Here is a 14,008-nt window from a genome sequence, read left to right as displayed (position 1 = left end):
ATTCATGCTGCGCATTCGCGCTTGTGAATGAGATTTGCGCCGCGATACAATCCAGCCACTCAGAGCCCTTCCTTAGCAAGCATATCTGCGATACTGAGGTAGAAGGCGAGTGCGTTGAAGCTGTGTTTGGTTAGCAAGATGCTACACCCGAGTAATGTACCACATACTTTTTCTTCTTGCCCGTTAACTGCCAAAAGTACCATCTTAGTCGATTCGTCCAGTTGATTAAGTCCAGGTGGCTGACGTGGTTCAATGTGCCTTTGTAAGTCCCCCATTTACTGCTCTTTACGCTGACCATGCCATCATTGGGGCCTTCAATAGCCTCAATCACGTTGTGAGACTTGCGAAAGACGGACGTGAAATGCGGCTGGAAAGCCGCACCATAGCTATAGTACTTCACGCCTTCCAGGTCGGGGGTCCTCGGGTTGAAGGACTCGGCCATATACTTGAGCGTTAGTTGTCGGAATGCGCCGGTTTCCATGCCAAAAGCCTCTAGTACTTTATAGATCTTAGGAACATTTGTATAGCCAATCTGCTCGAAGATGTAGTCTGCAAAGGAGGACCCACGGTGAGGTGTGGCAACTGTCGTGAGAGAAAGGACTTTCACATTAGCTGGCTTCAGACGTGACACCATGTGTCTCGCGTCTAGACCACTGCTCGTCGTTAGTGCTCTGGCTTCCATTCATTCAAGCTGATCATACCCCTGCAGGGCTGTGTTAGTTGGCTTCCTATGCTGTCGTTCCATTTTCGACCCACCATGCTGTGTCTGTGAACAAGGTCAGTATTGAGCTCCGACAAAGATACAGGTAAGGCACGCAAGCATACGCTATAATGTTGACTGCCTTGCCTCCAGCCTGTCGTTCGATAGACTCTGCCAGTCGTTGCGCGCGCACCTCGATGCGACCCGAGGGCGGAACAGAAGCAGTGATGACTTCTACATTCTTCGCTGCCAGAGCCTCTCTGATCCCATACCAGTACTCGATACCACGGATCGGAATGGCATTGCCCAGCGGTCGCAATTCATCGAAGCCCAACAAGCCATGAGCTAGAATGATAGGGTGTTTAGGCGCCTCATAGCTCGATTTCTGCACAGCGAAATCGTCCTCGATCAATTCTCCTTTCTCATCGATTGGCTTCTTCTGGTCTTCGACATTCGTGATCCGCGGGTCTTGGACGTTTTCTGGTGCTTGTGTCTCCTTGGCTTGTTCCCAATGGCGTATCGACAGATGGAGACATGCTCGCTGACCGTGTGCAAGGGCGGTAAAAGTAGTTGTCCGCAATCCGAGAGCAGCTTGAGGCGTCGGGGCAATGCGCCGCAGTGTCAGCATAACTCGATGCTCATCATCTAATGCAGTGGCCGTGGCCGACACGGAAGAATACTGTAGTTCTCATCGAGCGTGCCGATGACGTTGTTGCCTTGCCAAGGCCTATACTGACTGTTTAGTTCTAGTGCACGACATGCATCTGGCCGAGGTCACTCAACGACATATAGCACTACATCTAAGGTAATGTACCAGCTATGCTGTATATCCTTCTCCCTCAGCTATCGCTATCGAATGGAGAAGCAGTCTACCCTCGCAAGTGCTTCATTTGAGAGGTTGTAAGTACATAAGTGTGTTCCATGCACGCACAAGATTGGCCAGCTTATACTTCCCTGCTGACCATGTGCTAGCCACAGTGTAGAGGCATTGCCCAGTCAACAGCAATCTTCAGTCAAATGCTGCACATCTTAGCTGCCATCTCTGCACAGAGCACGCGGCTGTATTGGAATTCGCTTTTGATCATACTCGTGACACATCTGTTACGTTCCACTCTCAATCATCGCCTCCTTGACCACCAGCAGTTCTCGCTTGCTTCGCGCCAACGATGTCGTCGACTCTCAGCAGCAAGCATGCACTCTCAATGGCAGTCTTGACACTCTGTAGCTTGATCGCCTGTGGCTCCCAGATGCCGAAATCCTTCTGGTCCACAACCTTTCCAGCATCTCCATCAATACCCCAAGTCGACCCGCCTTCGGCGTGCTTCGCGCGCAGAGCTGTGAGGATTCTGATTGGCGACGCACCGGCATTCTGAATCAGTGTGCGTGGGATGACCTCCATCGACTCTGCAATGGCCTTGTAGGGCCATTGTTGCACGCCTTCGATCGATTTCGCAAGCTGGCTGAGACGGACCGCACACGCCATTTCTGTTGCACCACCACCGGGTGAGAGGTAGGGGTGGAAGATGACGTTGCGAGCGACAGACATGGCATCAAGCAAGTTGCGGTCAATCTCATTGAGAATGTCCTTTGACGGTCCGCGAAGCAGGATCGTACAGGCCTTGGGGTCCTTGCACTTGGTGAGGAACGTGAAGTACTCGTCTCCAATCTTCTCAATCTCAAACAGGCCACATTGTGTTCCAACATCACGCTCTGTAAGGTCGTAGACGGAGTTGACGATTGTAGCACCAGTTGCACGAGCAACACGGTTGTTGTCGGTCTTTCGCACTCGGCGTATCGCGGTGATGTTAGCTTTCTGGAAGAAGTGCTGTGCCAGATCTGAGACACCCTTTTCTGTGATGACAAGGTCTGGCTTGACTGCGAGAATGGCATCGCACATGGCCTTTACCTGCTCCTCCTCGAGCTGCAGAATCCTGTTCCAATCCTCCTCCTTGCTGATCTCGATGTTTGTTTGTGACTCTCCCTTCTTGTACTCTAGCGTGCAGTCAAGCAGCACAACTCTAGGATTCTCTATTCGTCTTCTCATCTTAGGATGTGTGATGTCCTTGTTCAGCATCACACCGTCCAAGACTTTGCTATCCTCGATCTCGCCTCCTGGCACCTTCTCGACACGCGCATATCTCTTGATGTCCACTTCTCTCTTGCCACCATGCGCATCTGTGCTGACTGTTCTGACTGCCTGCAGTGCCAGGTCGCACATGAGATCTGAGTATCGTGAGGTGAACTTTGTGCCGATGGACGTGGAGATGAGATTTCGCATCACGTCGTTGTCGTTGATGTCGACGGGAATCGAGACATCCTGGATGACCTTCAAGCAGTCTGCCAGTGCGCGCTTGTATGCCTGGATGATCACTACGGGGTGGATGTTGCGCTCCAATTGTGGTAGTGACAGTGCAAGCATTTCGCCGGCCAGAATGATCACGGTCGTCGTGCCATCGCCCACTTCCTCATCCTGTGTCCGTGCCAGCTCAATCATGCTCTTGGCTGCAGGATGTGCGACTTCAATTTCTCGGAGAATGGCATGGCCGTCGTTGGTCAGGACAATGCCGCCCATGGGATCCAGCAGCATCTTTAGCATGGCCTTGGGGCCGAGACACGATCGAATGATGTCGGCGACGGTCTTTGCAGCGGTGATGTTGGACAGCTGCGCCTGACGGCCCGTCTTGCGGTCGCCAGTGGCAGTGTTCATGACCACTACCGGAGCCTGCATATTGTCGGCGGCTCTGCGTGCGGTGCGGTGTGGTAGAGCGGGTGGGTGGGCGTAGGGATTGGTGTGGTGTGGTGGTGTTTGAGCTGCTGAAGCAACTTTTCGTGCATAACACGCGACTTGCATTAATTCTAGAACTAGTCTACTTGTGATGCAGTACCCTGGAGCTCGACGGGACGGCACACCCGCTGCTTCTGCCTCCGCCCTCCGCCGTCACGAGCGGAACAGGTAGAACTAGGTTCAGTTGGGTAGGTACCGACCGACCAGAACGACCAGAAGCGAGAACGAGACGGGGCGCAACTGACGATTGGACTCACATCGGAGGTCTCGCTCGCTCGCTCGCTCGACCTGACCGCTCTCCACCGATACAGCACCTCCTCTTTATATATAAGAGCATGCCGCGATAGCACAGCACCTCGGTCACTTCGTCCAGGTACTCCCGTCGTCCTCCCTCGCCCGCCGCGACCATGAAAGACCCGTTCCCGATCCCTCCGCCCGTCTGGCTCGTCGAAAAGGTCCTACCATATGCCAATTCGCTCGGCCTGCCGACCCTGGCCCTGCATGCTCACGAGGTGCTCTTCGCCTTCACGCTCTACACTGTAGTTGGCAGTGTCGTATCGCCCATTCTCAGCAGACGCTTCGTGCCGCAAAAATACAAGCTGCTGAACCACAGGACCAAGGTCAATTGGGATGTCCATGTGGTGTCATTCTTCCAGTCGGTGCTCATCAGTGCCTTGAGCTTGTATGTCATCTTTTACGATGAGCAGAGGATAGCGGTGCGTCCAAGAGACCAGTGGGAGGGCCGCGTTTGGGAATATACTGGACTCAGTGGGCTTTGCCAAAGCTTTGCGCTTGGATACTTCCTTTGGGACTTCATTCAGTGTAGCTACCATGTGGACATCTTTGGTCTGGGCATGCTGGCCCACGCTATTAGTGCCATGAGCGTGTTTGCGCTTGGATATGTGAGTCTGGCTCCAGAGAATCGTTGCTCCTCTACTCTCCTCGTCCACCAGAGGCGCCATTGTCGGCACCAACCGATCAAGGGAAAGCTGACCTGTGCCATAGCGACCCTTCATCTACTTTTATGCCCCAGTCTTCCTCCTCTACGAACTCTCTTCACCTTTTCTCAATGTTCATTGGTTCTGTGACAAGCTCAACTTGACTGGAAGCCCCATTCAAGCTATCAATGGTGTCTTTCTGGTCGGTTCCTTTTTCGCCTGCCGCTTGATCTGGGGCAACTACTCTTCCGTCCTAGTTTTCATGGACATCTACAATGCCATATTCAACGGCAACACCGAGATCACAAAGAACAGCACTGGAGCACCCAAGCACTACTCCGCCCAAGATCTAATGTCAATATATGGCGACGAGCAAGGCCAACTGTTAGCATTTGCTGGAAGTCAAGGTATTCCGCTCTGGCTTGGACTGGTCTACCTTGCTTCGAACCTGACTCTCAACTCTCTGAATATCTTCTGGTTTGGTAAGATGATACAGACCATTCGGTCACGATTCGATCCCCCTCTTGGCACGAAGGGCCTGGGCAAAGAGGTCAAGCACTGGGAGCGTGAAGAGAAAGTCGAGGCAGTCAATGCCACAAGTTCACCTGCCGCTGGACATGTTGACATCCAGCGGGTCGTGAATGCAGATGGGAGCAACAGTGTGGAGATAACGCAGCGTTCTCTAAGAACTAGGCGGAAAGCTTAAGCTGCACGAGGGGCGCAGGTGGATTATCTGATGTCTCTTTGCGAATGCTTCCTCAGGTAGGGAAGTAGCTACTGTACAGCACTTTTTTGGGCTCTTGGGCCTTGTCAGTCCCGCTATGAGATGTATGGCGGCATGCAGAGTAACGAATTTCTGCTGCTATGGTGAATCAGCTCTATCTCCCATAGTAACAAGTCGCGCCATGGACAAGAGCTTTGTGTCCTCATCAGTCTACTGGACCCTTCATTGCTGAGTGGGCGTGTTTGACACAATTCCGCATGCCCTATACTGACTACGAGGCAACGACTCGCGAGCCCCTTGCCACATCGCCCCCTAGCCTCCCCGATCTTGCCACTCAGTTCAATCTTGGAAAGAGCTGGATGCCCAGCTCAGCACACTCAGCTTCGACCATGCGGCCCCACAGCTTGTACTTCATAATGAAGTCCATGCAATCCCCGACATGCTTGCGCGCCTTGTCATTGTCCATGTCCTCAATCTTCTTACTGACCAGCCAGTCTCTGTCACTGTCTGCCAGTCTCTCCTCCCATGTATCTGCGACCCAAGGCGCGAGCGACTGTTTTCCCGCCGCGATCGGCGCTCGAAGTCCATCCATTGTACAGCGGAACTGACAGTCGTGGGACTGAAGCAATCCGCAGACGTACATGGCCGTTCGCTTAGCGATGGGGAGTGGAATCTCAGCTGTGGCAGGAGCAAGACCAGGATCGAGTTTGATGATCGCTGCGTCGAAGCGGCGCTTGAGTTTGAGCATGGCGGCATCCTCTGGCGTATTTCCAGGCTTGTTGTAGAGGTAGAGATCGTTCGGGTAGAGGGACCGAGTGAACGGCGTATCGTTCAGCGCTTTCTTGGCAGCACGTTGAAGGACTCTACTCTTGAAGTCGCTGACAGCTTCCAGTGCTTCTTGTCTGGCAGGATTAATGCGCGCGTGGGGTTGGCCTCTTCCACCTTTGAGAGCACTAGTGTTACCAACTCGATCCAGGAAAGACAGGTCGACGTCGGCACCTGTGGCCCCCGGCTGTGAAACCCGAGTCTCATCGCGGTCTACATCGTGAGAACCCCAGTGTCGGTCATTCTCCGTTGCCAGGCTAGTCGGGCTGGATCTACTGAGCTCGTCAGGAACTTTTGCCTCTGCCAGGACGAATGGAGCTTTGTGTTCGGCATCGGTGGTTTCCCTCAATTTTTCGGTAACCACAGCCTCGACACCGTGACTGGATGGCTGGATATCGTCACAGTCGGCGGGCTGAGGATTGCTGAACTTGTTCTTTTTCTTTCGTGGCTTCGCGAGAATCGGCATGTGCGTTTCGGTGGAGACGGCGGCATTGACAGGCGACTGCACAGGGAGGAGATGAGCTGATGCCGTCTTGCCATCGACCGGATGCACGCCGTTGGCTCTGGTTGTTTTCTTCTTTTTCGCAGCCATGTTAGTTGGTGAAGGTCTGACTTGATTTGAGTGAGGTGATTGAAAGGTGAAGTCCAGGAATACGACGTACCTACCTAAATTTACGATACGACGCGCAGCAAACAACAAGTTAGGCAAGAACGACGCACAGAAAACGAAATCGTAAACTTTCGTGCGAACAGAAATTTCTGTCCGAGACTCGACATGACCGCTCATTAATTTGTTTGCAGATAGGCTTGTACCTAGTCTAATGGCAGGCGGAACATCACATTCTTGGGGACTCTTCTAGCTTATCATCAGCGTGCGAACACTCGAGCAATGTACACCGTCAATGATAACGGCGAATTACATATAAAAGTTCAGAACATGGCCTCGCCTGATGTAGCGTTGTCGATGCTCACAGCACCTCTCCTTGAGGCACGCGCATGCCTGGGAAACAATGCCATCCGCCGATTGTGTTATCCCAACCGCTGTCACCCCTCTGTCGGCGGGGCTGGCGATGCAGCTTTTGGCGGCCCTCCTGCCTTCGAAGGCGGAGGCGGAAGGCTGCTCGCTTTCGGAGTCGAGCCTCCATCAAGTTCGCGGCTTTTCTGCTCTCCTTCTGCGAAATAATCATCGAGACCAGATGCGGGTACGTGATGAGCTCGTGCTTTCCTGGGTTTGCCAGTCGGAACAGCCTTTGGAGGCGCTGTACCATCCGCAGGTGGAGGTGGCGATGTGCCAGGTGTGAAGTTCATGTTCGCAGGAACCAGAAAATCTCCTCCAATTGGCGCCGGCTGCGATGTATTGCTCTCGCTTCCAAATTGCGATGGGTATGCTGCTGGTGCTTCTGCACTTTCGAACATCATCTCGCCAGGGTCGGTGGATGGCTCTCCAAGTGGCGCCGGTATGCGATGTAGCGCACCATAGCCCAAAACGCAACCCAACGATCCCTCTCCGCCCCAATTCTTGGCCGGTGTGATGGTCACCATTCTCGTCACATCATACTCCTGGTTGTACACCCACAATCTCAGGGCAGAGTTCATGTACCCTTCAACGAGCCGTACCAAAGCTGCATCACCCCGCAATGTGGTCGTATCGGGGCTACCAATCACGTAGTCCGAGTATGGCAAGAGTCCAGCGACATCAGCAGGCGAGTTTGGCATGACATCCAGAATATGCCAGACATCATTCACCATGTCGAGAGGAGCCCATTGCAGAGCAAGCCCCAGGGCATCGCCGACAGGAGGCACGGATACGTAAACCTCTCGGATCTGACATCCTTTGGCGCCAAAGACTCCTAGGCTTATGGTAGAGCCTGCGCAGTTGCGGACTTCAGTTATGAACAAATTGGGGTCCGGATTATCGATGTTATGGCCATTGATCCCAATCACGAAGTCGAACCAGGGCTCAAGGGGGATCTGACTATTCGTGTTGCGTACAACTTGAAAGCCATAGTGATTTCCCAGGGCAGGACCCGCTGAAGACTGAGTGGCAGCATCTGTCGCATTTGGGTCCGAGTCTAGACGTGATATGAAACGATTGAGCGTGCCGAACAAGTTTGCCATTTCGTCGATGTCTGCAGTACGAGAACGTGCTATCTCCGTCCACTGATCACACTGAAGTCGTCGTTGCTGGGGTCAGTTTTGGAGAAGAGCAAGGTGGCAGGACTTGACAAGGACAAGTCCTGCCAAGTCCAGTCACGTGCGGTTAGTGCACCCTCGCCTCTTCGAGCATAACGGGGAGGCCGGGAGCCTACTGGCAACGACTGGACTCCGCGAACGACATAGTATGCGATACTACTGGCCACGGTAATAAGCTCACTGCAATGCAGTGTTCTCGATGTCATCGTCAAGAAATGAACTTGGAAATCCGGGATGTTAAAGGGTTACGGCATTCTCTCGAACGAGGGCTGGTAGTACCTAGACAGCTGGGTCGCAAATTGGAGCATCGAAGGGACATTCAGGCACCTACCTACATGTACCTATGATAGGAGTAGAAGGGTACCTGTACTTCTGGAGTGACTGAGGGCACTGAAAAAAAAGACAGCGAAGAGCGAGTAGAAGAGCGAGTAGCTCTTGCAATCTTCAGGTTGAATTGCTCTAGTACTTGAAAGTAGCTACCGTACTGCCTATACCCGAGACCTTGTGATACTATGTGCGTTCGCAAGCATGCGTACCTTAGGTATTGCGTCTCTTTCTTGGGAGCAACAGTCAACACGAGCGACGGGAGTGCATGTGCTTGCAAAGTGGGACTGTAACAGGTCCCTACTGTGCCACAAAGCTGACTCCATGTACTTCTGGCGTTCACATCAACCGCATTCGATTTCTTGGTCCGATATGATAGTCAGATAGTGGAGGATTGCTGGTGCTCTGGTGGTCAGCCCGACTGGATTTGTACCCCCGTCATCACCTTTGTCCTATCGTTCTGTGTATTCCAGGCCCCTTTGGCAGGGCGCTGAGTGCGGTCGCGCGAACCGCCCCCTTAGAAATACGTTGGGGGCAGTGTATACTCCCGCATACGATCTGTGCTCAAAGCCAGGTTGCGGTGAGCGGTGCCCACATAGAATATATTCTCGAGAATGAATACATGTACCATGTCCCAACAAGGCGTGCTTTCACAACAGCTTCGATTTGCGGCCGGACGAGGTGGATACGTACGTGGCCGATACGCAGAACAAACAAATGAGGTGTTGTGATGGTCAAGCTTAATCGTTGTTCGCCCCTGGAACGATACAGGCTCGCGTGCGAAGCGTGATTCTGTCAAGCAAAATACATGTACCATCATCCCGGCTGCAAACAGGGGATCCGCACGTCAAAAAGGCAGCCATTCCCTCCATGTCCATCTGCGACAGCATGTGGTTGTCATTTACAGTATTGTATGTCCGTCAGCAGGCGAGGAAGCAAAGGTCGAAATACTGGATGCATTGCATACAGGATGCTGTCACATGTCAGCTGGGACAGAAAGTAGTATGATGTGTGCCAACGTGAGCATCGCTACTAGGAGCATGTTTTGTAGGAGTTTGGACAAGTACTGTACAGGTACTGTACTCAGTGTACTGTAGCTGCGATACCTACATGAGTACATGTTAACAAGAAAAGAGCGTGGCCCTAGGAGGTACCCACCATCCACCGTGATCCCACCCCACTTGCCCACCCACGGGCCCACAGTGCTTGACTGCACTGCACCCTACCTCGTCAGCATCCGGGAGCACCCGTTCACGATGAGACGCCCTTGTACGCTCGCTCGCTAGCCTGATTGGCCTCGGAACCAATTTGACTTCCAACTCTGGCTGCTATACACAACGATTCCCAACACAAGTCATCAAACACTGAATAGCCTCATCAGCTCCCGCCGCCTCCCGTAAGACAGCCGTTCTAAATATCGCGTGCGCCGTGCGGCTCGTGCTGCCGTGCGACTGCCATGTCCACGAGTCTAGCCTGAAACACGTGCGCTCCCTGGTCAGGGTGAGAGGCACCTTCCTTCATGTGCAAACAGCAAGAGTGCCCGTGTGTGCGTGTGCAGTGTGTGCAGTGTCGTAATAAGTGTAGGAGACACCTGCCTCCGACGAGTCACGACTCTCTTCCTTACATGTACCAACTACTGCACTGTACCTTACTCGCTTTCCATAAGCTGCCTTATCCTCCTGCATCTCTTCCCAACGTTCAGCATGTCGCTCTCGGGGCCGCTGTTGTCCATGAAATTGGAGTCTGCTGACTCCGCCTCGACGAAGCCGGCGGCACTCTTGTCTAACCTTTCCAGCCTCTTCACGAAAAGAACAGTTCGCGCGGCAGCAGTCGCTCTGGGCCTGGTGACTCTGCTTGCCTTCTTCACTTCATCGGGCTTTGCTCCTGCATCCTTGGGCTCATATCGGTCCTCCAGAGGCGGCGAGAAGCTCTACAATGACATTCTCAATCAGACACTCGGGGCAAGTAATCACCACCACATCCTCACCAAGGACACCTCGATCAGAAGTCGACCACGCACACACACACACACTCTCTCTCTCTAGGTGCCACACACTGACGGAAAGCCTAGTTCGAGAAACTGTACTCAATCATCATGCCCTCCAGGACCGATCTGCGGGACTCTCTTCAGCTGGCCGCAGCATTGACTGATCTCAAGATCGATATCGTAGATGGCAGGTCAGCACCAAAAGACGAAAAAGCCTTTCCACCACATCCTGACGGATTTGGAACACATAACCACGCCATGGGAGCGTGGAGAGCGCACATGGATGTATTGAGAATGATTGTCGAACAGAACATCTCTTCCGCCGTTGTGATGGAAAGCGACGTGGACTGGGACGTGAGGATCAAGCAGCAAATGCAGAGTTTTGCCAGAGCCTCAAGACTGTTAACACAGCCCCACGCCGAAAACGAATTCTTTGTGGATGATGGACGAGACATAATATCTTTGCCCACCACATCTCCGTATGGAGACGACTGGGATCTGCTTTGGCTCGGACACTGTGGCGCAGACCTGCCTGAAGATGGTGGTCACATTCCGATCGGCCGAGCCGTGTATCACGACGACACTGTCCCTCCGCTCGATAAGCTCAAGATACGGGGCAGGTTCAGGGAACACTTGGAGGTTTTTGGCAATGCGACTCGTATAGTATCCCACACCAACGACAACCTCTGCTCCATTGCGTATGCAATCTCTCAGGCTGGCGCCCGGAAGTTTCTTTACGAGATGGGCATCAAGAAACTTGATGCAGCAGCGGACTTGATGTTTGCTTGGCTCTGCGATGGCGCCCATGGAAGGCCCATTCAAAAATGCCTGACTGTGAATCCCCAGCTTTTCAATCAGCATCGAGCCGCAGGACCCATGGATAAAGCGAGTAATATACAGCACTACCAGGGGACCATCGAGCATAGCAGCACAGAAAACATCATGTTTGGGAGCAAGGTGAACTTCGAAGCCTTGCTGAAAGGCTCCACGGATTACATTGAGTGGGGCCATGACTGGGACGCCGAAGCTGAAGTTGCAGCTTGAGAGCCAGCGAAGCTCACAGCGCGAGGCGCAATGTGGCGTGACCGGGTTGCGGGAAGTGGTCGCTCAATGACGGCACCGGCAGAGGCGTGACATTAGATTGTTTGTGATACCCCAGGAATGGTTGTAATAATGTGTTGTACGCGTTCAGGCGATGGGAGGATGGGTGAGACGGATCCAGGATTGAGGCAGAGAACAGCACCCAATAGCCATGAGATACCATGTGGTAGAAAGCTGTGCTGTAAGTGGGCAGCCTCTGCTCGGACTTAGAAACCGAAGCTTTGCCTGACTTCACTTGGACTGGAGAGAAGGGAAGGGAGAGAGAGAGGAAGAGAAGAGTACTGTGAGGTACCAAAGGAGTGAGACGTGTACTACGACTCGGGCCTGCATGACGGCAATTAGCGCGTTTTTGCCGTGCCGAGCGCCTGCTCTTCTTCATCTACAGCCTGCAGTCCACCATGGTGACTTCGAGTCCTATGTGGCGCATGGTATACTGGCTCTGGTAGAAGTGGCCGGGGAGTAGTACGCGCCAGCTCCTTTGTAGCTTCGTCTAACGCAGTCCAGCCGGCCTCCGGATCGAGACTGTGCGTCTCAACACAAGAGTCTGTTCGCAAAGTTGGTGGACCGTGTCTCGCTGATTCGCTGTAGCTCGAACTCGTCATGGATGAATGAGTCGCCCAGCTCTCGATTGTTGTGAGAATCCCGAGCTTCATCTTTTGTTCTGGAATCGGGTTGACAACATGTCGCGCGTCAGCTTTGACCATAGGTCCCCTGGGGCTTGTATATGGTAGGGGAAGCGATGGAGCTCGGGAAGGATCAAGGAATCCTCGACGCCAGAATGAAGGGTGAAAAATGGGCTTCAAGATGGGCGCATTGATAGCCAGAATGCCGGCGACCTGTTCCCTTGTAGCCCATATATTGCCGTGTACCTTTGCGGTATTCTTCAAGCTCGCTACCGTCGCCGTTAGGATATTGATGAGCGCGGCTGTAATGACAAAAATTCCCGAGCATAAGAGCAGAGTCAATGCAATCTTGCGTTTAATCGACACTTTCATCTGCCATAACAAGGGCAGCGGGAGGGTCAGGATTGCGGCATCGGTAATGATGTTGAGGATGATGGTCACATAAATGAGCTCATTGTGCTTATAGCACTGCGGCGGAGGCCGCAGCGCGATGGCCCAGTTCCTTTGAATGGGACGACAGATGGTCGTAATGGACACAATGATTCCCAGATAGGACATTGCACATAGAGCAGCGAGTAACTTGATCTGGCGATGTTGATGGAGGCCCCAGGACAGGCGGTGGAGAAAGAAGAGGACTGTTGCCTTGAGAGACCATAATAGAGTGGCGTAAGGATACCATCCGACCCACTGGGTGTTTGTGTCAGCACACGCTTCGAGGCCCACTGTACTTGCACTCTTGTTACATACCTGCAATATGTTGCTCAGAAGAAGCCGGTGCCTCTGGCAGTGACTGAGGCGCCTGAGTTCGTCCTCGGTGGAAGCGGGATTGGTGCCCAAGAAGTATGCAGACAGCGACGTGGCAGTGGTTGCCCAGAAGCATAGTAACGCGAGCGTTGCCGTGTAGTCATCGCCTTGTAGCTTGCATCCTCTGACCCGAACTCGCACACAGAGTCGGGCAGTCGTTGCTATCGTCCCGACCACAACCCAGACGCCGATTTCCCACACGATGGCAGGATTGCGGAAGACTTTTAAACTCTGGCATCCCATATCCGGGATCTGGGAAACAGCAGCATTCGTAAAGGACCTTTAGCAGCCAGATGAGGCGGAGGTGATAGCTGTTGCTGAAGAGATTTCAACCACACGAGAGATTTGCAGAACGTGGTGCGTTTGACCGGCATCTGAATTCGAGCAGACAGCAGACTACATATGCCATCATCGATTCATCGAGTATCCCGCTAGGTCCATGGTCGACGATGGTACAAAGAGCTATGGGTGGGAGTGTACATCGGACGGCGCACTCCCCGTCAGAGCGTGGCTTATGATTGGTGATGGGGTTGCTGCATGAACTCTGCGATGCTGCGTGCAGTGCCGAACTTGTCCCAGAGGGCGTAGGTAGCATCGTATCACGCGTCTCGCAGTCACTATCTTACTCGCAGTCACCATCAGCGTCTGTCTCCAAGCGTGTAGCCCAGGGGCAGTTCGCATGCGCAGATGAGACAGGCGAGGCGAGGCGAAGCGACAGAATCAGGCATCAAGGATGTGGGCAACGTGGTGGGAGCCTGGGAGCCTGGGAGCCTGGGAGCCTGGGAGCCTGGGAGCCTGGGAGCCTGGGAGCCTGGGAGCAGTAGGAGGCAGAACCGCCCCCACAACCATGACATTAAGGTATGTTCGTATACCCAGGTCAGCACAGAAAGCTTGGGCTCTGCGCGTGCTCTCTCTCTCTCTCTTCTTGTTCAGCCTTCTTCCCTTTCTTCTTCATCATCATCATCATTATCATCATCATCATCATCATCATCTTCCTCTTCCTC

At 53.3% G+C, this 14,008-nt stretch overlaps 7 protein-coding genes across 7 annotated transcripts; 2 read left to right on the top strand and 5 right to left on the bottom strand.

The window, feature by feature from the left end:
• Nucleotides 1-59: 59 nt before the first annotated feature.
• On the bottom strand, nucleotides 60-1,328 carry SEPMUDRAFT_115733 (alpha/beta-hydrolase; the record flags this gene model as incomplete). Its single annotated transcript, XM_016901193.1, has 4 exons — nucleotides 60-120; nucleotides 168-653; nucleotides 702-766; nucleotides 840-1,328. The coding sequence occupies 4 exons, from the start codon at nucleotides 1,326-1,328 to the stop codon at nucleotides 60-62; spliced, it is 1,101 nt and encodes a 366-aa protein (XP_016762580.1).
• A 140-nt stretch (nucleotides 1,329-1,468) lies between these two features.
• Nucleotides 1,469-3,463, bottom strand: SEPMUDRAFT_148161 (T-complex protein 1 gamma subunit). Its single transcript, XM_016904748.1, has one exon. It carries the CDS (start codon nucleotides 3,426-3,428, stop codon nucleotides 1,815-1,817), a length of 1,614 nt encoding a protein of 537 aa, XP_016762579.1. The 5' UTR covers nucleotides 3,429-3,463; the 3' UTR covers nucleotides 1,469-1,814.
• A 251-nt stretch (nucleotides 3,464-3,714) lies between these two features.
• Nucleotides 3,715-5,665, top strand: SEPMUDRAFT_148160 (DUF887-domain-containing protein). The gene is made up of 2 exons (XM_016904747.1): nucleotides 3,715-4,387; nucleotides 4,491-5,665. Exons 1-2 carry the CDS (start codon nucleotides 3,893-3,895, stop codon nucleotides 5,127-5,129), a joined length of 1,134 nt encoding a protein of 377 aa, XP_016762578.1. The 5' UTR covers nucleotides 3,715-3,892; the 3' UTR covers nucleotides 5,130-5,665.
• SEPMUDRAFT_132111 (uncharacterized protein) lies at nucleotides 5,482-6,564 on the bottom strand (the record flags this gene model as incomplete). Its single annotated transcript, XM_016902473.1, has 1 exon — nucleotides 5,482-6,564. The coding sequence occupies one exon, from the start codon at nucleotides 6,562-6,564 to the stop codon at nucleotides 5,482-5,484; it is 1,083 nt and encodes a 360-aa protein (XP_016762577.1).
• A 177-nt stretch (nucleotides 6,565-6,741) lies between these two features.
• SEPMUDRAFT_148159 (GRASP55_65-domain-containing protein) lies at nucleotides 6,742-8,152 on the bottom strand. Its single transcript, XM_016904746.1, has one exon. The coding sequence runs from the start codon at nucleotides 8,088-8,090 to the stop codon at nucleotides 7,017-7,019; it is 1,074 nt and encodes a 357-aa protein (XP_016762576.1). The 5' UTR covers nucleotides 8,091-8,152; the 3' UTR covers nucleotides 6,742-7,016.
• Nucleotides 8,153-9,777: 1,625 nt separating this feature from the next.
• On the top strand, nucleotides 9,778-13,979 carry SEPMUDRAFT_124614 (glycosyltransferase family 25 protein). The gene is made up of 2 exons (XM_016901926.1): nucleotides 9,778-12,887; nucleotides 12,948-13,979. The coding sequence occupies exon 1, from the start codon at nucleotides 10,585-10,587 to the stop codon at nucleotides 11,518-11,520; it is 936 nt and encodes a 311-aa protein (XP_016762574.1). The 5' UTR covers nucleotides 9,778-10,584; the 3' UTR covers nucleotides 11,521-12,887; nucleotides 12,948-13,979.
• On the bottom strand, nucleotides 11,916-13,247 carry SEPMUDRAFT_115727 (uncharacterized protein; the record flags this gene model as incomplete). Its single annotated transcript, XM_016901192.1, has 2 exons — nucleotides 11,916-12,887; nucleotides 12,948-13,247. 2 exons carry the CDS (start codon nucleotides 13,245-13,247, stop codon nucleotides 11,916-11,918), a joined length of 1,272 nt encoding a protein of 423 aa, XP_016762575.1.
• Nucleotides 13,980-14,008: the final 29 nt, after the last annotated feature.

The sequence above is a fragment of the Sphaerulina musiva genome, assembly GCF_000320565.1.
Source record: "Sphaerulina musiva SO2202 unplaced genomic scaffold SEPMUscaffold_3, whole genome shotgun sequence".
Taxonomy (NCBI): domain Eukaryota; kingdom Fungi; phylum Ascomycota; class Dothideomycetes; order Mycosphaerellales; family Mycosphaerellaceae; genus Sphaerulina; species Sphaerulina musiva.
This window is presented reverse-complemented; position numbering and strand designations above follow the sequence as displayed.

Coding starts and splice junctions, on each gene's coding strand:
- SEPMUDRAFT_148160 (XM_016904747.1), top strand. CDS start 3,893: ATGAAAGACCCGTTCCCGATCCCTCCGCCCGTCTGGCTCGTCGAAAAG. Junction 4,388..4,490: donor GCGTGTTTGCGCTTGGATAT/GTGAGTCTGGCT, acceptor CCTGTGCCATAG/CGACCCTTCATCTACTTTTA.
- SEPMUDRAFT_148159 (XM_016904746.1), bottom strand. CDS start 8,090: ATGGCAAACTTGTTCGGCACGCTCAATCGTTTCATATCACGTCTAGAC.
- SEPMUDRAFT_124614 (XM_016901926.1), top strand. CDS start 10,585: ATGCCCTCCAGGACCGATCTGCGGGACTCTCTTCAGCTGGCCGCAGCA.
- SEPMUDRAFT_148161 (XM_016904748.1), bottom strand. CDS start 3,428: ATGCAGGCTCCGGTAGTGGTCATGAACACTGCCACTGGCGACCGCAAG.